The 24867-nt window shown below is 47.2% G+C and overlaps 1 protein-coding gene across 1 annotated transcript in view; it reads left to right on the forward strand.

Annotated features, from left to right (window-relative positions):
* The window catches only part of RTEL1 (regulator of telomere elongation helicase 1), a 267031-nt gene that overhangs the window by 162690 nt on the left and 79474 nt on the right, over nucleotides 1-24867 (forward strand). Inside the window, 2 exon segments of the mRNA XM_029611145.1 lie at nucleotides 10325-10475; nucleotides 11388-11566. Of these exon segments, the coding sequence (XP_029467005.1) occupies nucleotides 10325-10475; nucleotides 11388-11566 (330 nt within the window).

Below are 24867 nucleotides of genomic sequence, written 5' to 3' on the forward strand. Positions count from 1 at the left end.
GTGAAGAGCTGGACCAGATGGTTCAGGAGGCCATCGATAAGGCAATGCACAGATTCCAGGTTCCTCAGACGCCAAAGAATTATCTCTCCCCATCTCATATTTTGGAGTTCTTGGGAGCGTGCTTCAACACCAGGGCAGGAAAGGTTTTCCTTATGGAGGAGCGTATTCTCAAGCTGCAGAAGCAGGTGTGCAGGCCGTTGGAAGTTGCAGTTCCCAGGGTCTGGGATTACCTTTAGGTGTTGGGCTCTATGGGCCTCCATGTTGGAGTTGGTTCCTTGGGCCTTTGCACATGTGAGGCCTTTGCAACGGTCTCTTCTTTCCCAGTGGGATATTTTGTCGGAACAATTTCATCTTCCACTGGCACTCGAGGAACCTGCTAGGTCTAGTCTTTCATGGTGGCTTGGTCAAGAACATTTAAGAAGCGACGTGGACTTGGAGGTTCCGGACTGGGTGGTAGTTACCACCAATGCCACTCTCTCCGGCTGGGAGGGGCGGTATGCCAGAATCAGTCAGCCCAGAGGCAGTGGTCCAAGGAAGAGAAGTCTTGATCTATCAGTCGTTTGGAGATGAGGGCAGTGCGGTGTGTTTTAATTGCGTTTCTGCCTCTGTTGAGCTGCCACTCAGTGCGCATCCTGTTGGGCAATGCAACCACGATGGCTTATATCAACCGTCAAGGGGGAACCAGGAGTCTAGCATTAACCCAGGAAACTCAGGAGTTTCTTTCGGCAGAGCGGCATCTAGCTATGTTAGCATTGTCTCACATTGCCAGGGTAGACAATGTGCAAGTGGATTTTCTCAGTTGCCAGAAGCTGGATCCTGGGGAGTGGGAGCTGTCAGCTCTGATATGTCACCGGTGGGGTACTCCTCACTTGGACTTGGTGTCGTGGAAGAATGCCAAGGCGCCCCGGTTCTTCAGTCGCAGAAGAGAGCATGGAGTAGAGGGCGTAGATGCTCTAGCTCTACCCTGGCCCCAAGGGATTCTTCTTTACGTGTTCCTACGACAAATAGAAAATCATCCTAGAGAAGTGATTCTAGTGGCACCAGAGTGGCCAAGGCGCCTGTGGTTCGTGAACCTGGTCCAACTGATGGTGGACGGTCTGCTGCGACTCGCACATTTGCCAAGGCTTCTTCTGCAAGGTCCATTATTTTCAGATCAGGTGGATCGCTTCTGTCTCGCAACTGGGCTTCTGAGAGGAGGTGTTTGAGAGAAAAAGGATATTCAAAGGATGTCATTACCACTTTGTTGCAGGCTAGAAAGACTTCCACTTCGTTGTCATATGTAAGGGTCTAGAAGGTCTTTGAGTCCTAGTGCACGGGTTGAGGAATAATCTCAAAGTAGGTCTCGATAGCTCACATCTTGGCTTTTATGCAGAAAGGTTTGGTTAAAAGCTTGGCTTTTAACTTTTAAGGTTCAGGTTGCAGCCTTGGGCTGTTTACGGGATAAGGTGTATGGAGTGTTGTTGGCTGCTCACCCAGATGTGGTTCGATTCCTCCAAGGGGCAAAGCATCTGCATTGTCCTGTGCAGAAAATATGTCCTCCTTGGAACCTCAGTCTTGTCCTTTAAGGGTTGTCTGTAGCTCCTTTTGAACCTTTAAAAAGGGCAACGGTAAAGTATCTCGCTTTGAAGGTGGTGTTTCTGGTAGCCATTTGTTCCGCCCGAAGGATTTTGGAACTTCAAACGTTATTGTGCAGAGAACCTTTTCTGAAAATCTCTGATTCCGGGATATCTTTGAGGATGGTGCTTTCTTTTCTCCCGAAGAATGTGTCAGCTTCTCCAGATTTGGATGTGGCGGCTCCGCATACTAGAGACTTATGTTGTTTGGATGTGAAGAGGGTTTTGTTTCGTTACCTCAAAGTCACCAGTAGTTTCAGGGTATCTGACCATCTCTTTGCGCTATGGAGCGGTCCTAGGAAAGGGCAGAAGTCTTCAAAGTCTACGATAGCAAGATGGTTGAAAGAGGCAATAGGGATTAAGGGTGCATTCGGTTCGATCTCAGGCAACTTAATTGGTCGAGGGTCAGCTGGTGTCACCACAAGAAATTTGTAGGACGGCTACCTGGAAGTCATTGCACACTTTAGCAAGACATTGTTTGGATGTCCAAGCCCCAGAAACTACGGGCTTTTGTGAGAGTGTTCTTCGAAACATATATAGAAATGACGGCAGAAAAGGACCAACGGACCATCCAGTCTGCCCAGTAAGTTTATGGTAGTTTCTGTTGAGCCATACAAGTCCCCCTATTTTTTTCAGTTTCCCAGACCATCAATGTCAGAGCCTTTGTTGGTTGCTGTAAGAGGTCCAATTCCCTGTTACCTTCTGCCGTAGAAGCAGAGAGTAATGTTGGAGTTGAGAATAATTCCCTACTTAGGGAAGCTAGGGTATATCCTAGGAGTTTGGACTGATCCAGGTATGAACAGGAAAGGAAAATTGGTTCTTACCTGCTAATTTTCATTCCTGGAATACCACTGAACAGTCCAGAGTCCCGCCCTGGTGTGGGAGAGTGTTCCCTCGTACTTCTGTCATGGTGATGTTGTATATAGGCTGCAGAGCTGCTTAAGATTTCAAGTTTATTCTCCTGGTTCAGAGTTATGAAGCAAATAATTTTTCTTTCACGTTGAGGTTTTATCTTTTTTCCTCTTGCTTGTTGGTGGGGCATTGTTTGCATTTCATTAGGATTGTTATATAGTGAATCTTGGATTGGGTACAGGTCAATACTGAGGGTCTGCAGGTGGCACTCCAGGTTATATGCCAGTGCCAGTGAAACTTTCTCTGTCTCCATCTGCTGGAAGGGAGGCAAAACCCAGGAGTCTGGACTGATTTGTGGTATTCCAGGAACTAAAATTAGAAGGTAAGAACCAATTTTCCTATAGCAGAGTATGTCTAAGGGTCTGGCATACAACTCCCTTCATGTGCAAGTGGCAGCTTTGGAGTGCCTCAGAGTTGGATGTAAGGGTGACCTTTGGTGGTACATCTGGATGTGGTGTGGTTTTTAAAGGGGGGTCAAGCATTAGTGACTGCCGTACGCAGGATGTGTCCAGTGTGGAGTTTGAACTTGGTTCTTCGGGTTCTTTGTGGGCCTTCATTTGAGCTGTTGCGGAGGGCGTCGCTGAAGGACCTCATCCTAAAAGTGGTGTTTCTGGTGGTGATTTGTTCGGCCAGACGGATTTCGTAGTTACAGGGTTTGTCCTGTAGGGAGCCGTTTCTGAGGATTACAGATGACAGGGTATCTTTGTGTACAAAAAATTAACCCAGCCACCCACCCCCTAGACCCCATCCCAGTAAAAAACCCTTAAACTAATCCCCGAAATCATTGCCAAACCTATTGCCAACATAATAAATACATCCCTCGAACAAGGCCTCTTCCCTGAAGCCCTCAAATGTGCCGTAATAAAACCCATACTAAAAAAAACCCCAATTGGATCCCTCCGACCCAACTAACTACAGACCCATCTCAAATCTGTCCTTCATATGAACCATCAACTCCCAGAACACCTGGAAACCCATAAAATACTATACCCTACCAAACATTGCTTCAGGAAATCGCTCAGCACCGAAACACCATTACTATCCCTCACAGACACAACCCTAAGAAGTTTAGATGCCGGACACTCCTACCTTCTGATACTACTAGACATCTCTGCCGCCTTCGATACCATCAACCACGACTCATTACTTACCAGGCTAATGGAAATTGGACTAGGCGACAACACCATAAAATGGTTTGAATCCTATCTATCAAACAGATCTTATAAAGTACGACTAAAGAACAGTGAATCTAAACAATTCCCACTCCCCCACGGTGTACCACAAGGGTCTTCACTCTCCTCTACCCTATTTAACATATACATGCTTCTCCTCTGCAAACTCCTCTCTAGCCTGGACCTCCACTACTACGTCTGTGCAGATGATGTCCAGATACTACTCCCCATGAAAGAAAACATGCAATGTACCCTACTACTATGGGAATCTACTCAGCCCAAGTAAAAAACCTCCTTACTCAGTTATCGCTCACACTCAACCACAAAAAAACAGAAATACTATACATAACAAACAAGCCCCCCACAAATAACATCCAAGACCTCTCGTCTACACAACCAGTCAGTCAATGCATAACCAAAGTAAAAGACCTAGGCATCACATTGGACTCTGAACTTAACCTAAAAAAACATATCAATGCAACAATAAAAGAGGGCTACTTCAAACTACAAGTCCTCAAAAAAACTCAAGCCCCTCCTCTTCAATCATGACTATCGGGCAGTACTCCAATCCCTCATATTCTTCAAGCTGGACTACTGCAATTCCCTCCTCCTCAGTCTCCCTGCATCCTCCCTCAAACCCCTTCAACTACTCCAAAATGCAGCAGCCAGATCCCTCACAAACAGCAGTCAATCCTCCCACATCACACCCATTCTTAAAGACCTTCATTGGCTCCCCATAACCCACAGAATACAAATCACAAAACCATTTACAATGAGAACACAGAATGGCTAAAGGACGTCCTCCACCATCATGACTCTCAAAGAAATCTCCGGTCCAAGAACACCGGCCTGCTAACCATACCCTCCACAAAACTAGCTCACCTCACCACACCCAGAGAACGCGCCATCTCTATCGCTGGCCCCCCATTATGGAACAAACTTCCTGCACATCTCAGACTGGAACCCTCAACCCAGTCATTCAAAAAGACCTTAAAAACTTGGTTATTCCAAAATGCCTACCAACCTGTATGTTAAATCACCACATCCCTTCCCCCACCCCTCATACCTCCTCCCTTCCTTTCCTTTCCCACTACCCCCCCTCCCCGGCCCCTTCCTCCTCCCCCACCTAGACCAAGCCCTCAGATTGCACCCTTGCTCCCACCCACCCTTCTAACCTACCCTCCCCATCCCCCTCCTATCGCTCCTGTCTCCTCAACAGAAATCTCCAACTCCCTAATTAACGTGCACTGTCTCACCGCAGTTTCACAAGACGTAGCCTCCCCATCCCACCTACCTAAGCTTCTCAACCAAAAGCCCTACTGTCACCCTACAGATTTTTAACAAAATTCCCTATGCTACAATGTATTTTCCTTATCAGTTTTTTAAGTTCCAAAAGGAAAATTGGTTCTTACCTGTTAATTTTCGTTCCTGTAGTACCACGGATCAGTCCAGACTGTGGGTTGAGCCTCCTGTCCAGCAGGTGGAGACAGACCAAAACTGAAAGGGTATCCTGTATGAGGACAGTGCTCGCCCTGCAGCCCTTCAGTATAACCATGGTCAAAGCAGAAAACAACAAAACCAGAATAGGATCAAGCAAGAAACCATAAAGTTCAATGGAGCAACTCCAGAACAATGTGAGAGATACGGTAGGACTAACCGCTCTGGCATGTACTTGGTGCTGGAACAACCAAGGCTTCTGGTGCAATTACCCAGTGTTCTTGCACAAAAATGAAGTATCAAGGTCTGTGAATCTGCAAGAGAAACAAGCTTCGAGAGGACAGTAAGAAAAAGACAAACAGGGAAGGGCGTCTGGACTGATCCGTGGTCCTACAGGAACGAAAATGAACAGGTAAGAACCAATTTTCCTTTCCCTGTACGTACCCGGATCAGTCCAGACTGTGGGATGTACCCGAGCTTCCCTAAACCGGGTGCGACCGAGACAGTCCCGCTCAAAGCACTCATAGCCCAAAAGACCCAAAAACCGGTGCTTTCACATCCAGACGGTAGTGGCGAGCAAAAGTATGCAGTGACGTCCATGTGGCAGCCCTGCAAATCTCTTGTGGAGAGACCGATTGACTCTCCATCCAGGAAGTGGCTTGAGAACGCAGAGAATGAGCCTTTCGACCAGGTCCGACCAGGGACCACATCCTGGGAGGCCTCGGGGCTCAAATTGGGGGGGGGGAAGTCGCGAAATTCTGGCTCCCCAGCCCCAGGCAGCTATGAATCGGGAGCTGCAGAAAATCCCAAAACAGCCGCCGTTCCCGGGCTTTGCCGACCCGGGAACGGCCTGGCCATGCACTGGGGAATCCGTCCCCGGGCTGGATTTGCCTGCCCTGCCGAGGAGGGGCCTTCCTCACCCTGCAGGCAGGCTGAGCAGAGCCGAGCCCCTCGTGCGATAGGCGCGACGAGGGCTCCCCACAAGCAAGGCAGGCTGCTGGCCGCGGCATCCTCGGTGAAGAGGAGCCACGCACTGAACAAAAAAAAAGTTAAAAATAGAAATGATTGGCAGCCCTGCCGGCAGGAGCAGAGGCAGGGGAGTGAAGCCTGCTCACTCCTCAATGTCTGGCTGCCGGTTCAAATCCCAGGGAGGTTTTAAGTATTCTTATTTTATTTTTTTTTTTTTAAACCCAAAACTGAGCACAATGGAGCCCTAAGCTCCCTAGGCAGCCAGGGGGGGGGGGGGGGAGAAGAATGACTGGACCACCAGCCTCGGTCCCCACACCTGGAAACAACCACGGACTCAGGCTATGCACAGCACAAGGGGCTGGCAAGAGCCAGGAGATGGCACCGTCTCCTGCACAGACTAAAAATTAAACTTTTTTTTTTTTTTTTTAATCCCTAAGGAAGAAGTACTTGCTTGATCCCAAAAGAAAAAAGAAGGCTGACTAGCCTAAATCAGGAGACCAAAGGGTGAGCTGATCCACCTGCTGGAGACAGACAAATATTGAAGGGCTGCAGGATAGGCTCTGTCCTCATATAGGATACCCTCACAGTTTTGGTCTGTCTCCACCTGCTGGAAAGGAGGCTCAACCCACAGTCTGGACTGATCCGGGTACATACAGGGAACTGTTATTTTTTCCTTTTCTAAGTCTCATGATACAATGTAAATTTTACAATGTTATGATACCACAATGTATGCTCGTGTATCAGACTTAAGTTCCAAACTGTTCCCTAAGTTTTTACTGTTACAATGTAATAATAATAAGACATCTTAGTCTTATTATTCTCCGAGTTATTATGTAAACCAGGGGTCGGGGAGCCAGATATGGCTCTTTTGAGGGCTGCATCTGGCTCGCAGACAGTCGCCACATTTTCCCGCTGACCCAGCTGCTCCCCGGTCCTCCTCCGCCCGGGCTTAAAATGCTGTCAGCCCGGGCGGAACGCGGCAGGACAGCTGGAGTCAGCGGCACCGGCGTGCTCTCTTCGCCCCCCCCCCCCTCGCGGCCCGGAAGAGGAAGTGAAGAGTATCGGGTGCCTGCGCGGCAAGAAGAGGCCACGCTAGTGCGCTCGGCATCGGCCCGAAGAAAAGAAGATTGCAGCGCGGCTCGGAGGAAAATGAAGAGGTTCAGCCGCGGCCGATGGGACTCCGCCTCCGCGAGGGCTGAAAATGAAGAGGTTAGCGTTGGGAGGAGGCTGCTGCTGCCGCGAGTTCCCGGGGGGGGGGAGAGAGAGAGTGAATGAGCGAGCAAGCTGTGTTTGCTCGCTCATTCACTCTCTCTCTCTCCCCCCCCCCCGGGAACTCGCGGCAGCAGCAGCCTCCTCCCAACGCTAAGCTCTTCATTTTCAGCCCTCGCGGAGGCGGAGTCCCATCGGCCGCGGCTGAACCTCTTCATTTTCCTTCGAGCCGCGCTGCAGTCTTCTTTTCTTCGGGCCGATGCCGAGCGCACTAGCGTGGCCTCTTCTTGCCGCGCACGCACCCGATACTCTCCACTTCCTCTTCCGGGCCGCGGGGGGGCCCTGTGTGTGTGTGTGTGTGTGTGTGTGTGTGTGTGTGTGAGAGTGAGAGATTGCATGTATGTGAATGATTGAGAGCCTGTACATGTGAAAGAGAGTATGTCTGTGATTGAGAGCCTGCCTGTGTGAGAGAGAGAGAGCATGAATGTAAGTTTACCATTGGGAACCTGTATGTGTAAGTTTGTGATTGAAAACCTGTTTGTGTGAAAGAGTATGTGTGTATGATTGAGATCCTTTGTGTGTGAGAGAAATCATGTGTATGTATGATTAAGAGCCTGTGTGTATAAGTAAGAGAGAGATCATGTGTGTCTGTGTGTGATTGAGAGCTGGTTTAGGTGATGGAGCATGTGAGTATGTGATTGAGAGCCTGTGTGTAAATGAGAGAAAGAGAGGACATGTTTGTAAGCATGTGAATGAGTCTGTGTGTGAGAGAAAAAGACAGCATGTATTTATGTGATTGAAAGCCTGTGTGTGTGTGTAAGCGTGAAAAGATAGACAGCATGTGTGTAAATGTGTAATTAAGAGCCTATATAAGTGAGTGAGAAAAAACGTGTATATGTGAGTACTGAGAGCATGTGTGTATAGGTGTGTCATTGAGAGCCAGTGTGAGAGAGAGCGCTGGTATGTGACTGAGAGAGGAGAAAGTTCCAAGCAAACCACCCCACCTCCTGCTAATTCAGAACAATCTCAGGACACCTGGATATCAAACATTCCCAGGTATGCAGAGCAAAAAAATGTTTGTATCCTTATTATTTTTCATTACTGGGTCTTTGTGTCTGCGATTTTGAAATATTTTGTTGGTATCTGAAATGTTTTATATGTGTTTTTAATTATTGGATATTCCACTCATTAGCTGTTTCGAAATATGTTCTTTTTGTTAGTACAGTTTTACTGCTGATGATTTTATATTTCTTGATTTGTTTTATAAGGATGGGTGATGTTTCTTTTTTCCTTTGTTACACTGCATACAGAGACTCTGGCTTGTTGCAGTTTCCAATTCATTTTTTTCTGTATGCTTCTTGTTATGCGTTTTGGTCTCTTTATTCTATGTTAGGTGAGGGACAGCACGTGATTCAGGTGAGGTTTTCTGCTGGCGTGTAGTTTCTGTGTAGGACTCTGTAGCAGCCTGACTTGGTCCGTTTTCCTAATAGGAGATGTATTGGTGTCTTAAGGCCTGGTGTAATATTTTCAGAGACTTATTGTACTTTAAAAGTGTGATCTTACATAAAATGCACACATTTACTTGTATTTAGTTTTAAACATATTGTATGGCTCTCATGGAATTACATTTTAAAATATGTGGCGTTTATGGCTCTCTCAGCCAAAAAGGTTCCTGACCCCTGATGTAAACCGATGTGATATACCCCAAGGAATGTCGGTATATAAAACCAAATAAATAAATTTCTACCCAAGGTCGTTTCTTCGTTCCACCTGAATCAGACGGTGGAGCTCCCTGCATTTCTGAATTGGTCTTCGGAAACTCCGGAGGCGAGGGAGCTGCACTTGTTTGGATGTTGCCCAGGTTCTGCTGCGATATCTGAAGGTCACCAACAGCTTTTGGCGGTCAGATCATCTGTGTGCCTTGTTTGAGGGAGCAAAAAAGGGAAGTAAGGCTTCTGAGGCCATGATTGCTCGTTGATTGAAGGAAGCTATTTTTTCGGCCTATCTTTGCTAAGGTCACAAAATTCCAGAGGGGTTGCTCTGTACTGAGGCGCAAGCAGCCTCCTGGCCGAGTGTCAGCTGGTGTCACTGCAGGAGATCTGTAGGGCGACGACATGGTCTTCGCTACACATTTTCTCCTGTCATTACCAGTTGAATGTTGTGCACTGGGTGAGCCGATGTTTGGTGAGAATGTGTTGAGAGTGGGTCTTTCAGATGCCCACCCAGAATAGGTGTACTTTGGTACATCCCACTGTCTGGACTGATCTGGAGTATGAACAAGAAGGGAAAATTGGTTCTTACCTGCTAATTTTCATTCCAGAAGTACCACAGATCAGTCCAGAGACCCAGCCCCTTATCTGCGAAAGACCATTCTGAGTATATTGACAAAATTGGTCAGATTTTCAGTTTGTATATATTCAGCGCCTATAGGATGACTAGGTTTGGTTGGTTTCCTTGGTGTTGATGTAGGGTTCCAGTTCAGGGGGCTCCAACTCTGGTTTTGATGTTCGCCCTGATAAAAAGGGAGAAAGTTTGAGTTTCAATACAGTTTGGCTTGGGTACAGGTCAATACTGAGGGGACTGCAGGTGTTCTGCTGGAGACAGAGAAATACTGAAGGGCTGAGGTCACTGCAGAGGTGTATCTAGGGTGACGTCAGCTTTGAAATCTGACTCAGTCTCCCATCTGCTAGCAGAAGAGCACAAAACTCATTGGTCCTGAGTCCATCTGTCTACACTAAGGAAAACGAAATTATCAGGTAACTAATTTCTCCAATATGTAGCAGTGCCTCAAAGTTTTTTTTCTCTGCCTCCATCTGCTGGTAGGAATGCAAAACCCAGGAGTCTGGACTGATCTGTGGTACTTTAGGAATGAAAATTAGCAGGTGAGAACCAATTTTCTTATCACTGAGTTGCTGTCCGATGTGTGGCATGTGCTGTGTTGTTAGTTTTGGCTTTTCCTGAAGCTACATAACAGGCAATTCTTTCAAAATAAATCTTTCCTTGGAAACACAGATGCCAGTGCCCTCATCCCAGAGCTTGCACAAAGCTGTAGATGCTGCCAGACCATCCTCTCATGCGTCCCTGTCGCCAAAGTCGTTTACCTGCCTGCTGAAAGCCAAGAGCCTGGATGCCCATGTACCCAGTCTGAAACGGAAATGGCGGGGTCAGTATGCTTCACACCTGCTCTCTGGGATAGCAGGACCCCACAGCACATTAGTAAACTTCAGCTGCAGATTCCGTGTGCCTGTTCTGTGGCAAATCTCAGATACTGCAGCCGAGTCATTGTGACACACAGTAGTAGGAGGGAGCCTCCTGTAATGCATTAATATCTGAGTGGCGCTGAGCTGGTGCATCACTGGGGCTCACTGGGAGGGAGAAGGAGTTAATATTACAGATGTCTGCTGTGTCCAGTTCTGGGGATCACATCTACAAAAGGCTATAGAGACTGAGGAGTTGATTCAGATGCGCTGTAAGCTTTATGTGAAGAGAGAATTTATTTTATTTATTTATTTATTTTAAGTTTTTCTATACCGGCATTCGCGATGAGTATCGCATCATGTCTGTTTACAATTAACAAGTGAAGAGGTAACAAGAGGTCATAAATAACAATAAATAACATAAATTAAAAAGGTAGTAGTAATAGTAACAATATACAAGTGAAAGTTAAGGGTTGCAGTTACAATAAAACAAGGTAGTAATATAACTTGGAACAGAGAAAGAAGCTGGGGTTTTTAACTAGATACATATGATACATATATGCCTATATATGGAGTTAATTGCTATGTTAAGGTAAAGTCAGAGTGATTAGTCAAAGACTGATTAAGAATGGAGCAGCAGACTGTTGTTGATCCTTTCCTGGATCCCATGGTACAGGTGGCCGGACAGACGTGGTAGACTAAAGAAAGCCATTGCTATCCCTGGAAGTGAGTAGCAGGATCTGCCCAGTACTTTTGCCTGGGACTGACCACTTAGAAATAGGATTTTGGGCGCCATGGACACTGCTTTGATCCACTTTGGCATTTCCTATGTTCTTATGGAGGTTCTCCTTTCTCCTTTGCTGTGTCCTGTGGTGCAGGTTATGGGGATGAGGCTTTGTCAGAGGGCAGCGCTGGGATGGCCAGCCTTTGTGTGGAGTATGAACAGGAATTGAACTCACCCACCAGGAAACCAGCAGGCCTATTGGATGCCCTGGAGCAGAGCGAGAAAAGAAAAGAATGTGTTGGCGAGGTGGAGAGCTTGACAGGGAAGGAGAAGGTAAGGAGCAGCTGAAGCGTATCCACGTCAGATCTGGAGAGAGTCTCTTGACCCATGTTTGTGCAGTTAAATGCCAGGAGCTGCCGTGAGCAGAGCATGAGAGTCTGGCACAAGGGGCACCTGACTAGCATTGGTAATTTCCACCTGTATACTGCTTAGAAACATTTCTTGTTGGAGAAAGTGCAGAGGCAAGCCCAATGTGCTCTGTAGGCAGCAATCCTCAGAATCCAGCTTCTTGAGAGACTTTTGGTCAGCGTCTTAGCACACAAAGGAAAGAAGCCTGATCCGCTGCATGTACCACAGGCCCTCTAGCCCCCCACTCCAGTCCTGCTTTCATAGGCCTAGGTAGGGAATAAGGTGGGCTTTCTAAAGATTTTGGGAGTGGGGGCAGGCCTTCTTGTGTCTCCTTAGGCCTGGAGGAGAGAAATGGAGCCAGGCCTTCTTGTGGCTTGTTTGCGTGGGCACGGAGACAGGAAAGGATGCAGGCCTTCTGTGGCTATGAGGACAGAAGCAGGCTTTCCTGCAGCCTGGGCAGGGAGGGAAACTGGCTGCTTTGCGGTCCCTAGCTCCATATTCCAAGGGGCTTTAATCATTTAACAAAAAGGTTACATTCCTGGATATGATGAAAAGGTTCATAAAACTGATTGTAAGCTCTCACCATTCATTCACATTTCCACATAGAATGGTTATGCTTATGGTTATATTTATTTGTATGCTGCCAAAAACCTAGGAGACTTACAACATGCATACACAATAAAGCAGTAAAGGTTAATAAAGCACTGTTCTCACAGGACAAGCAGGATGTTAGTCCTCGCATATGGGTGACATCATCAGGATGGAGCCCAATCACGGAAAACTTCTGTCAAAGTTTCCAGAACTTTGACTGGCCCCTACTGGGCATGCCCAGCATGGCACTAACCCTGCAGCTAGCAGGGGTCCCCCGTCAGTCTTCTTTTTTCCGCGCAGCAGTAGCCTCGCGGTTTAGGAGCTCTGAACTGATTCCTGACAGGAATTTTTCCTAACGGAATTAATTAAAAATACTTCGCCCCACAGGGGTCCCACCTCTAGTTTTCTTCAACCGCAGTACTCCGGTACGTTTTTTCCACCGTTTTTTGTTGGTTACCGTCGAGTTTGGCCCTCGCGGCCTACTGGCCGTCGACCGTACCGCGGCTCGATTTTTCCATGGCCATGGCGTCGGGGTTTCGTCGGTGCCCGGACTGTACTCGCACCATGTCTATCACAGACCCTCATGGAGTCTGTGTTTTGTGTCTAGGCTGTGAGCATGATGTCCTAACTTGCACCAAGTGTGCCCTCATGACACCTAAGGGTCGCAAAGCCAGAATGGAGAAGATGGGACTCCTCTTCCGTGCTCACACCCCGACGGCGTCCATCGCATCGACGTCCTCGGAACCGGCACCATCCAAGTCGGTCCATCGACAACTGTCCGGTGACCGCCCGCCATCGACGTCTTCACGGCCATCGACTCCCGTACCTCCCCCTCAAGATCGAGGAGATCGTAGGGAGAAGCATCGCCATCGGCACCGTAGGTCTCGGACCGTCGAGGGAGCGAAATCATCGACCGAGCCACCATTGAAGAAGCCCCGTCCAGGAGCGGCACCGACCACTCCTGTGACTGGGACATCGAGGCCACCCTCACCCGATCGGGGTTTGGGAGTCGCGATTCCACCTGTAAAGGTGGTCCCTCCGACTGTGCCTCAGCCTCCCTCTTCCGTCACGGAGCCGGAGCTGATTGCCCCAGGTCTCCGGGAAGAACTGGACCGGCTGTTCCAGGAGGCCATCGACAAAGCGATGCAACGACTCCAGGTCCCACCGGCACCGAGAGTGGAACCGGTCACCGACCCGATTCCAGCAGCGCTGGCACCGCTGCTTTCCCGGATGGAGGCGCTCATGACTGCCCTTCCACCGGTGCTTCCCGGGTCTCCGATGGCTCCGGTGCCCTCCCTGATGACTGCTTCATCGGGAGGAGAAACACCGTTCCGCATTCCTCCTTCGGGGGTAGTGCCTCAGCCATCGATGCCATGCCATCCCTCGCCACCGATTCACTCATCGGGGGCGATACGCACATCGGCGCCATCGATGCCTTCAATGCCGACACCGATGCCCCCCAGGGTGCCCACGGTGCCCCCGGTGATTCCTTCGATTTTCTCTGAGCCTCAGCCGGGCCCTTCCGGTATCCAACCCCCTTCTCATCCTACAGGTCAGCCTACTGATCCTTATGACACCTGGGGTGATGATACTTCCACAGACACCGATGACTTACCTTCACCTCCCTCTCCTACTGAAAGTATGAGAGGGAGGTGAATGGACATGTCCTAGTAAATACCATAAACTCTGTAAATGTACCCCGTCAAATTTCGGTTAATATATTCTGTTAAATTTCCTATCACTTTTCTCTGCTCCTAGTTGTACTTTTCCCTGTTTTATTGTAACTGTAATTGTTTTCTTTCAGCACCTGTTATTTATTTCGTTCACTGTAACTTTTATCACTCCCCCTGTTTATTGTAAACCAGCATGATGTGATACACTCACGAATGCCGGTATAGAAAAAACTAAAATAAATAAATAAATAAAGTAGAAAGCGTTCTCCTCCAGAGGACCTCTCTTTCATTAATTTTGTGAAGGAAATGTCTGAGATGGTCCCTTTCCAACTTCAGACGGAACAAGATGATAGGCACCAGATGATGGAGCTTCTCCAATTCCTGGATGCCCCTAAAGTGATCACCTCTATTCCCATTCATCAAGTTCTTCTTGATCTCCTTAAAAAGAATTGGGAAAATCCTGGATCCGTGGCCCCAGTATATAGGAAGGCTGATACTACTTATTTAGTACAGTCAGCCCCGGGCTTTCAAAAGTCTCAGCTTGACCACCACTCAGTTGTGGTAGAGTCAGCTCAGAAGAAGGCAAAAAGAACAAAGCCACTCCTCTATCCCTCCTGTCAAGGAACACAAATTCCTAGACAATATTGGTCGACGAGTGTTCCAAGGGGCCATGCTCATCTTTAGAATTGCTGCTTACCAGCTGTATATGACCCAATACAACAGGGTCATTTTCAAACAGATACAGGACTTCTCTGAAACCCTGCCTGACCAATTCCAAGAACATCTTCAAACCCTTGTCAACAAGGGCTTTGAAGCAGGGAAACACGAAATAAGAACAGCTTACGATATCTTCGACACCTCCTCTAGAGTGTCTGCGACTGCCATTTCGGCACGGCGTTGGGCCTGGCTCAAGTCTTCAGACCTTCGCCCAGAAATACAAGACAGGCTCTCCGACCTGCCTTGTATTGGTGACAATTTATTCGGTGAACAGATTCAGCAAATAGTGGCTGAGTTAAAGGATCATCGTGATCACTAATGGAGTGATAATGTCTCTGATGTCCAGGTGGGCGCCCACCTCAGCACCAGTGATAATCAAACGGTATGGTTTAATATCACTAAAAGAATATGGAAAAGAAGCACAAAGACCCGAGTTTTACAGTTCAAAAACACGGACTTTGAAGAAATGGGGAAATACCTAGAGGAAGAACTAAAAGGCTGGGAGAACGAGAGAGATGTGGATCAGCAGTGGACCAATCTAAAAGGAGCAATTACCAAGGCAACTATATGTTAGAAGTGTAAAGAAAAGCAAAAGAAAAATGAAACCTACCTGGTTCTCAAAGGAGGTGGCTGACAAAATTAAGGCTAAAAGAACAGCATTCAAGAAATATAAAAGATCCCAAAGGGAGGAGCACAAAGAACAATATTTGATTCAACTGAGGGAGACAAAGAAATTAATCAAGTCGGAAAAAAGTCAAGCGGAAGAGAGGATTGCCAAGGAGATAAAGAATGGTAACAAAACATTTTTCAGATACATCAGTGAAAAGAGAAAAGTTTAAAACGGTATAGTGAAATTGAAAGGTGGAAATGATCAATGCGTGGAGAGAGACGAAGAAATGGCAGATATATTAAACGAATACTTCAGTTCTGTGTTCACTAAAGAAGACCCTGGAGAAGGACCATCTCTACACAACAAGAAACTGGAAGGAAGTGGAATAGACGAAAACCCTTTTACAGTAGAAAATGTATGGGAAGAGCTAAAGAATCTGAAAGTGGACAAAGCCATGGGACCTGATGAGATTCATCCAAGGATACTGAGGGAGCTCAGAGATGTGCTGGCGGGTCCGCTGTGTGACCTGTTCAATAGATCCCTAGAAACGGGAGTGGTGCCGAGTGATTGGAGAAGAGCTGTGGTGGTTCCGCTTCACAAGAGTGGGAACAGAGAGGAGGCTGGTAACTACAGACCGGTTAGCCTCACTTCGGTGGTGGGAAAAGTAATAGTCACTGTTGAAAGAGAGAATAGTGAACTATCTACAGTCCGGAGAATTACTGGACCTGAGGCAGCATGAATTCACCAGGGGAAGATCCTGTCAGACAAATCTGATTGACTTTTTTGACTGGGTAACCAAAAAATTGGATCGAGGAAGAGCACTCGATGTCATCTACTTAGATTTCAGCAAAGCTTTTGATACGGTTCCGCATAGGAGACTGGTGAATAAAACGAGAAGCTTAGGAGTGAGTGCCGAGGTGGTGGCCTGGATTGCAAACTGGTTGACGGACAGAAGACAATGTGTGATGGTAAATGGAACTTTCTCTGAAGAGAGAGCGGTTTTAAGTGGTGTACCGCAAGGATCGGTGTTGGGACCGGTCCTGTTCAATATCTTTGTGAGCGACATTGCGGACGGGATAGAAGGTAAGATTTGTCTTTTTGTGGACGACACTAATTCTGTTATAATTATTATTATTGTTACCATGTTATAATGTAAAATAGGGCCGATCTCGCCCTATTCGTTTAGTTACCTGGAAACCAATGTGATATCTCGATCGAATGTCGGCATATAAAAGAAATAAATAAATAAATAAATAAGATCTGCAACAGAGTGGACACGCCAGAAGGAGTGGAGAGAATGAGACGGGATTTAAGGAAACTGGAAGAGTGGTCGAAGATATGGTAGCTGAGATTCAATGCCAAGAAGTGCAAAGTCATGCATATGGGGAGTGGAAATCCTAATGAACTGTATTCGATGGGGGGGGAAAGGCTGATGTGCACGGAGCAGGAGAGAGACCTTGGGGTTATAATGTCTAATGATATGAAGTCTTCAAAACAATGCGACAAGGCGATAGCAAAAGCCAGAAGAATGCTAGGCTGCATAGAGAGAGGAATATCGAGTAAGAAAAGGGAAGTGATTATCCCTTGTACAGGTCCTTGGTGAGGCCTCACCTGGAGTACTGTGTTCAGTTCTGGAGACTGTATCTACAAAGAGACAGAGACAAGATTGAAGCGGTGCAGAGAAGGGCGACCAGAAAGGTGGAGGGTCTTCATCGGATGTCATACGAGGAGAGATTGAAGAATCTAAATAATGTACACCCTGGAGGAAAGGAGGAGCAGGGGTGATATGATTCAGACTTTCAGATACTTGAAAAACTTTAACGATCCAAAGACAACGACAAACCTTTTCCATCAGAAAAAAATCAGCAGAACCAGAGGTCACGAGCTGAGGCTCCAAGGAGGAAGACTAAGAACCAATGTCAGGAAGTATTTCTTCATGGAGAGAGTGGTGGATGCCTGGAATGCCCTTCCGGAGGAAGTGGTGAAGTCCAAAACTGCGAAGGACTTCAAAGGGGCGTGGGATAAACACTGTGGATCCATCAGGTCTAGAGCAAGCGTATAAAGAAGAGGCAGCAAAACACTGCACGGAGCCACAGAGGCATTCTCGGAGCGGGATGCCAGTGGCCAGTGGTTGATATTCCACCTTCATGGAGCGGAAGGATGGAGGGCTGCCATTTCCAAATTAAAAAACCAAAAAAAAAACAGGGATGGGTTCATGGGCTATAGGTATTACCAATTATTAGGCTTATTCAATTACCAATTATTAGGCATTTCAATATTAGATGATAGTTAATGTGACTTTCAAGGCATACTTCACTTTCAATGCATATCCAGCATTGCTCTCTGCTTCAACGGCAGAGAGCTATGCTGCCGCTTAACCAACTAATCAAACTTAATATTTCACTTGGAAGCAGCTCCATCACTGCTCTCTACATTAATGGTGGGGGTGAAAGGGAAATAGAACCTAAGGTTAATAAGAGCCAAGAGAAACAGATAAGTATGAGAAAAAAGAAGTGTGAAGCTTGCTGGGCAGACTGGATGGACCGATTGGTCTTCTTCTGCCGTCATTTTCTATGTTTCTATGAGACCCTCAAACAGCTCTCATCGATACCTTCTGACTTCCCGTCTAGACAGCCCTCCAAGAAGGACCCTTAGAAGTCTTTCTTCCGGCCAAGGAAGTACTATCCTCCACCGACAAGGACCCGAGTGACAAGGACCTATCATAAGTCCCAGCCTCGCAAACAAAAGTCTCAAGCAGCTCCCCAACTGGGGCCTGCTTCAGGCTTTTGACTTTCACTTCGAGAGCAGCAGCCATACCAGTGGGAGGTCGACTATGCCACTTTCATGGAATGTGGCAAACCATCACAATAGACCAATGGGTGCTGGCAATCATTGCTCAGGGTTACCATCTGAATTTTCTTGCTGTTCCATCGGACTCCCCGCCGCTACAAGTGTGGGGAGTATCCGACCACTCTGTCCTTCTGGAGCAGGAGGTCTCCCTTCTTCTCCAGTTAAGAGCAATAGAACCCGTTCCTCTTTCGCAGCAAGGCCTAGGGTTCTATTCCCGGTACTTTTTGATTCCCAAAAAATCCGGGGGCCTTCGTCCAATTCTGGACCTACGTGCCCTCAACAAGTAGCTCCAGCGGGAAAAGTTCAAAATGGTAACCTTGGGCTCCCTTCTACCTCTTCTACAAAGGAGAGACTGGCTCTGCTCTCTAGACCTCCAGGACGCATACACCCACATTGCGATAGCTCCAGCTCATCGCAATTACCTCCGGTTTTTAGTAGGCCAAAAGCACTACCAATACCGGGTGCTTCCATTCGGCCTAGCGTCAGCTCCACTAATCTTTACCAAATGTCTCATAGTTGTCGCAGCCTTCCTTTAGAAAGAAGGTGTTCACGTCTACCCCTATTTAGACGACTGGTTAATCAGGGCCCCAACCCAGCAAGCAGCTCGATCGTCCCTGAATTTGACCCTACATACTCTAATTTCTCTAGGATTTCTCGTCAATTACGAGAAATCCTGTTTAGTCCCATCTCAAACCTTGTCTTTTATTGGGGCAGGCTTGGCCACTTTACAAGCAAAAGCCTTCTTACCTCAACAACGAGCTCAAACCCTTGTGTCTCTCGCTCACCAGTTGCAGTCTCAGTACACAGCGACTGCTCGGCAATTCCTTGTTCTTCTCGGACACATGGCGTCCTCAGTCCATCTCACTCCAATGGCCCGTCTGGCCATGAGAGTCATGCATTGGACGTTACGGTCACAATGGACTCAAGCGACTCAGTCTCTCTCAACCATTGTCCACATCACCGACGCACTCAGTCTGTCTCTCGCCTGGTGGAAAGATCAGAACAATCTCCTCCAGGGACTACCTTTTCATCTACCAGACCCTCAACTCATTCTCACCACTGATGCTTCCAACCTCGGCTGGAGAGCTCATGTAAACAATCTACAGACACAAGGATCTTGGTCTCAAGAGGAATCCAAACACCAGATAAATTTCCTGGAGCTTCGAGCAATGCGATATGTTCTCAGAGCTTTTCAGGATTACCTATTGAATCACGTCATCCTGATTCAGACAGACAACCAGGTGGCCATGTGGTACATCAACCAACAGGGAGGCACAGGCTCCTTTCTGCTGTGTCAGGAGGCCGCTCAGATTTGGGCGGAAGCGCTCTCCCACTCGATGTACCTCAGGGCAACCTACTTGCCGGGAGTGGACAATGTTTTGGCGGACAAACTGAGTCATGTCTTCCAACCGCACGAGTGGTCGCTCAATCCCTCGGTAGCGACCTCTCTCTTCCAACACTGGGGTTATCCCCAAATAGACCTCTTTGCATCCCCTCAGAACCACAAAGTAGGCAATTACTGCTCCCTCATTCGGAGCGAACGCTCGCAGCCCAGAGATGCATTCTCCCTCTCGTGGGCAGCCGGGCTGCTTTATGCATTCCCTCCGCTTCCTCTTCTCTCAAACTCTCGTGAAGCTCCGTCAGGACAAAGGAACCATGATCCTGATAGCTCCTCACTGGCCACGCCAAGTGTGGTTTCCAATACTCCAGGATCTCTCCATCCGCAGGCACATTCCCTTGGGAAAGGACCCGCTTCTGATCACTCAGAACGACGGATGTCTACGCCATCCCAATCTTCAGGCCTTGTCCCTGCCGGCATGGATGTTGAAAGGTTGATTCTTCAACCACTTAACCTTTCAGATTCGGTTTCTCGTGTCCTCATTGCTTCACGGAAGCCTTCCACAAGAAAGTCTTATTCCTATAAATGGAAAAGGTATACATCATGGTGTTCTTCACAGTCCCTTGTTCCCTTTTCCTGTCCAATCCCGAGATTTCTGGACTATCTCTGGCATTTATCGGAATCCGGTCTAAAAACTTCCTCAATTAGAATGCATGTCAGTGCGGTAGCCGCTTTCCATAAAGGTGTCGGGGATGCCCCTATATCGGTACAACCCCTCATAACACGTTTTCTTAAAGGCTTGCTCCATATCAAGCCACCCTTACGTCCTCCGGCCCCTTCTTGGGACCTTAATTTGGTTCTTGGTCAGCTCATGAAACCTCCATTTGAGCCTCTTCACTCTTGTGACCTAAAATATCTCACATGGAAGGTGATTTTCCTTTTGGCTATCACTTCAGCTCGCAGGGTTAGTGAGTTACAGGCCCTAGTTACCTATCCACCTTACACTAAACTCCTGCAGGGTTGGTCAGGGTCATGTCCGACAATGCGACCACAGTAGCCTATATCAATGCTAAGGGGGGACCAAAAGTCGAGCAGTGGCTCGAGAAACGGCACAGTTATTCTCTTGGACAGAACAGCACCTAGCTCAGATAGCAGCTTCGCACATAGCCGATTTCCTCAGCCATCAGCTGTTGGACCCTGCAGAATGGAAGCTCTCAGATGAAGCAATGAGTCTCATTGTACACAGATGGGGGGTTCCCCACATGGATCTAATGGCAACTCAGAGGAACGCCAAAGCCCCTCGCTTCTTCAGTCGCAGATGAGAGCGAGAAGCGGAAGGGGTCGATGCCCTGGTTCTTCTGTGGCCAACCGACATACTCAACTATGTGTTTCTGCCATGGCCCCTGGTGGGCAGGCTACTCAGGATAGAAATCCATCCAGGAAGCGAGATCCTGGTAGCTCCAGAGTGGCCGCGGCGGCCTTGGTTTGCAGATCTGATCAATCTAGCAGTGGACGGCCCGCTGAGATTGGGACACCTTCCAAACCTGCTTCGTCAAGGTGCCGTATCTTTTGATCAGGCGGATCGCTTTTGTCTAGCGGCTTGGCTTTTGAGAGGCAGAGTTTGAGGAAGAAGGGATACCCGGAGGATGTCATGACCATTTTGTTACAGGCTCGTAAGTCCTCTACCTCCTTGGCTTATGCTAAGGTGTGGAGGGTTTTCAGAGAACTACCATTAAGGATCTCACCCTGAAGGTTGTCTTCTTGGTGGCTATTTGTTCAACCAGAAGAGTGTCGGAGATCCAGGCATTATCGTGCAGGGAGCCTTCCTTGTGGATCTCAGACTCAGGGATTTCTTTGAGGATGGTTCCGTCTTTCTTCCCTAAGATGGTGTTTCACTTGAGTCAGTCAGTGGAGCTTCCAGCTTTTACAAACCTGGAGTTGAGTTCAGCCTATGCCTCAAAGTTAAGGCGTTTGGATGTTAGATGAGCCTTGTTGCAGTACCTGGAGATGACCAACAGTTTTAGACTGTCGGATCACCTCTTTGTCCTATGGAGTGGTCCTAAGAAGGGTCAAAAAGCATCGAAGGTGACTATTGCTCGTTGGTTGAAGGAGCCTATTGGGGCAGCTTATATGTGTCGTGGTTGTCCAGTCTGGAAGGCTTGAGAACCCATTCAACATGGTCCCAGGCTGCATCCTGAGCAGAGTGCAGCTAGTTTCTCCTCAGGAGATTTGCCATGCAGCAATTTGGAAGTCCTTGCATACCTTTGCCAGACACTATAGACTGGATGACCATGCTCTGGAGATTGTTGCCTTCGGAGAGGGTGTCCTTCAAGCGAGACTCTCCCAGTCCCACCCAGTTTTGCGCTCTGCCCTTTGGCCTGGCCACAGCCCCAAGGACTTTCACCAAAATAATAGTCGTGGTGGCAGCGGCTCTGCAAAAGGACAAGATCTTAGTCCATCCCTACTTGGACGACTGGCTGATTCAAGCAAAATAAGAACAGCAGTGCTCTCAGGCGGTGGCATCTGTCCTCCTTCGACTGCGCTCTCTGGGTTGGGTTGTCAACCTAGCCAAGAGTCACTTGTCTCCGGCTCAAGGTTTGGAGTTTCTGGGAGCCCGCTTCGATACTTGCCTGGTCCCATAAAATTATTAAAAAACTTGTTTTGTTTTTATAATTGACAATTTTTATTATTATATAATCACATTAACAATACATTGTCAACGAATAGAACTATCACATACAGAATGACAAATTGCAAGAGACAGTATATTTAGACATGCTATCAATAAAATACTGACTGCAGGAACAAAGCATCCTCATTTGTCTTTTACATGGACCAACTCCCCCCTTCCCTCCCCCGTTCTGTAATCTCATCCCCACTCCCATCCCCATGGGGACCCTCTTAGTGTTCCAATTCTTCTTTATTCTTGGAGATAACGGGTTATCGGGGACCATACGCTACGAATTTTAGAAAAAGCTTCCCTTCTGATGGCCATCAGTTTTTCCAGCCTCTGTAAGTGCCGTAGTTTTACTAACAACTGTATGGGACGGCGTGGTGTGCGACTTCCATTGAGCTGCCACCAACACTCGTGCTGTGGTCACCACATACTGAAACAATATTTGCTGCTCCTCTGTGTACCCCTCATAAGAAATGCCTAGTAGCCACAACTCTGCTGTCAAAGGGATGGGGACACCTAGGACTTTCTCCATCCACCCCTGACAAGCCTTCCAGAAACTCTGGATGTGAGAACAACTCCACCACATATGAAAGAAAGAGCCTATTTGGGAGCATTGCCGCCAGCACGTAGGTGGTCGGCCCAGAGACCATCTGGCTATACGAGCCAGAGAATAATTGCTGCGATATAGTAGTTTATATCTATTTTCCATCAAGACAGCAGACATTGAAACCTGGCCCAGACTCCGAAAACATTTTTCCCATTGGACCCTGTCCCTCTTGACCCCCAAATCTGACTCCCAAGCTGCAATATGGGTTCCTTGAATACAATCTTGACCTATCAGTAATTGATATATTTTTGATTTATGCTTTTGAACTTTATCTCCCAAAATGCAGTACCCTTCAAAAAGGGAACGGCCCTGCTGTAGATCTGTCTCCACTGCTTTAGTACTAATAAAGTGTTTCAGCTGAGCATAGGCTAAAAAGTCAGACTTAGGGAGGCCATATATCAGTTGTAATTGGTCAAATGCTATCACTCCATTACGCCAGATCTGCCCCAAACAAGTAAGCCCCAATTTCTCCCATTGGAGAAATACTGGATTTAATCTCCCAAAACAGGGTGTGCAGTGGAATATCCTCTAGCAAAGCCGGTTCTGTCTCTACCCACTGGTTGGTCGAGTTAGGATCAAGGCATTTAATTACCGATCGGAGTTGAGCGGCCACATAATAGTGTATTAAGGATGGGAGTCCCACTCCTCCGTCCAGTCTGCTCCTGTACACCACCAACTTAGCTACCTGCGGTGGTCTCTTATGCCAGATAAAATACAACAATGTCCTCAAGAAGGGGTTTCAACTCATGTTTAGGGAGGAGGCTGGGTAGAGCCTGGAAGAGAGATCCCAGTCAGGGTAATATATTAATTTTAATGGTATTTATCCTACCAAACCAGGAAAGCTGAAGGCTGTCCCATTTGTCCAAGTCTCCCATTATACTCCGCACAAGGGGTTGATAATTATTCCGCATTAGTGCCGCAATGTCTCGCCCTAAATTTACACCCAAGTATCGAATGAGCCCCTTTGTCCACCAAAAGAGAAACAATCGTTTCCCTTCCCGTTCCAGTTCTGTATCACAATGGGCTGATAAAATCTCCGACTTATAGTTTACACGAAAACCCGAAAGACGGCCATAAACTTCCAGGTGACTCTTTACCTCATTAAAAACCTGTTTACATGAATTGATAAAGTTTGGCAAATACGTCTTTATTCATATACAAGCAATAAAATTTAGCATTCACTTATCACTGCTTCTAATGTAAGTAAAACAAAAGAATCACAGCTGATGATGTTTTTTGCTGCAGCTTAAACATTTTAAGACAAATTAAGGCTCTCAACTTGTCAGGTAAACAGTTCCAGAAATCTGGGGCAGCTACTGAGAACGCAAACTTCCAAATTGCACATAAGTGCACCTGCTTAAATGATAGCAGCTCTAGCAAAGATTTCCAGGATAAGCGTAAAATTCATCATCGTAGCTGAAATCAAGCCATCAAGTTATGGATTAGCCAGACGTTTTTAATCCTAAATTGGATAGGGAGCCAGTGCAATCTCACCAAAAGTGGAGTTATATATATTCCCTTTTCAAAAGACCCGAGATGGGACAAGTGGTGCCATTCAGCAGTAGTTGCAGAAACTCTATTGAAACAGCAGGAAGACCCAAATATATGTTGCAATAGTCAATTAGAGGTGTTATCAAAGACTGGACTAGTGTCCGAACCTCAGAGGGTTGCAAAAGCCCTTTTAGTGGCCGTAATGATCGCAATTTGTAAAATCCGGCTTTAATACTGATTTATATATAGAATGCATGAAAGCTCAGTGTCTATTGTGAGTCTGAGGTTCTTGCTTGGTCTGATTTATAGAATGCATGAAAGCTCAGTGTCTATTGTGAGTCTGAGGTTCTTGCTTGGTCTGATTTATAGAATGCATGAAAGCTCAGTGTCTATTGTGAGTCTGAGGTTCTTGCTTGGTCTGATTTATAGAGTGCATGAAAGCTCAGTGTCTATTGTGAGTCTGAGGTTCTTGCTTGGTCTGATTTATAGAATGCATGAAAGCTCAGTGTCTATTGTGAGTCTGAGGTTCTTGCTTGGTCTGATTTATAGAATGCATGAAAGCTCAGTGTCTATTGTGAGTCTGAGGTTCTTGCTTGGTCTGATTTATAGAGTGCATGAAAACTCAGTGTCTATTGTGAGTCTGAGGTTCTTGCCTGGTCTGATTTATAGAA

This window comes from Rhinatrema bivittatum, chromosome 8, assembly GCF_901001135.1.
Source record: "Rhinatrema bivittatum chromosome 8, aRhiBiv1.1, whole genome shotgun sequence".
Taxonomy (NCBI): domain Eukaryota; kingdom Metazoa; phylum Chordata; class Amphibia; order Gymnophiona; family Rhinatrematidae; genus Rhinatrema; species Rhinatrema bivittatum.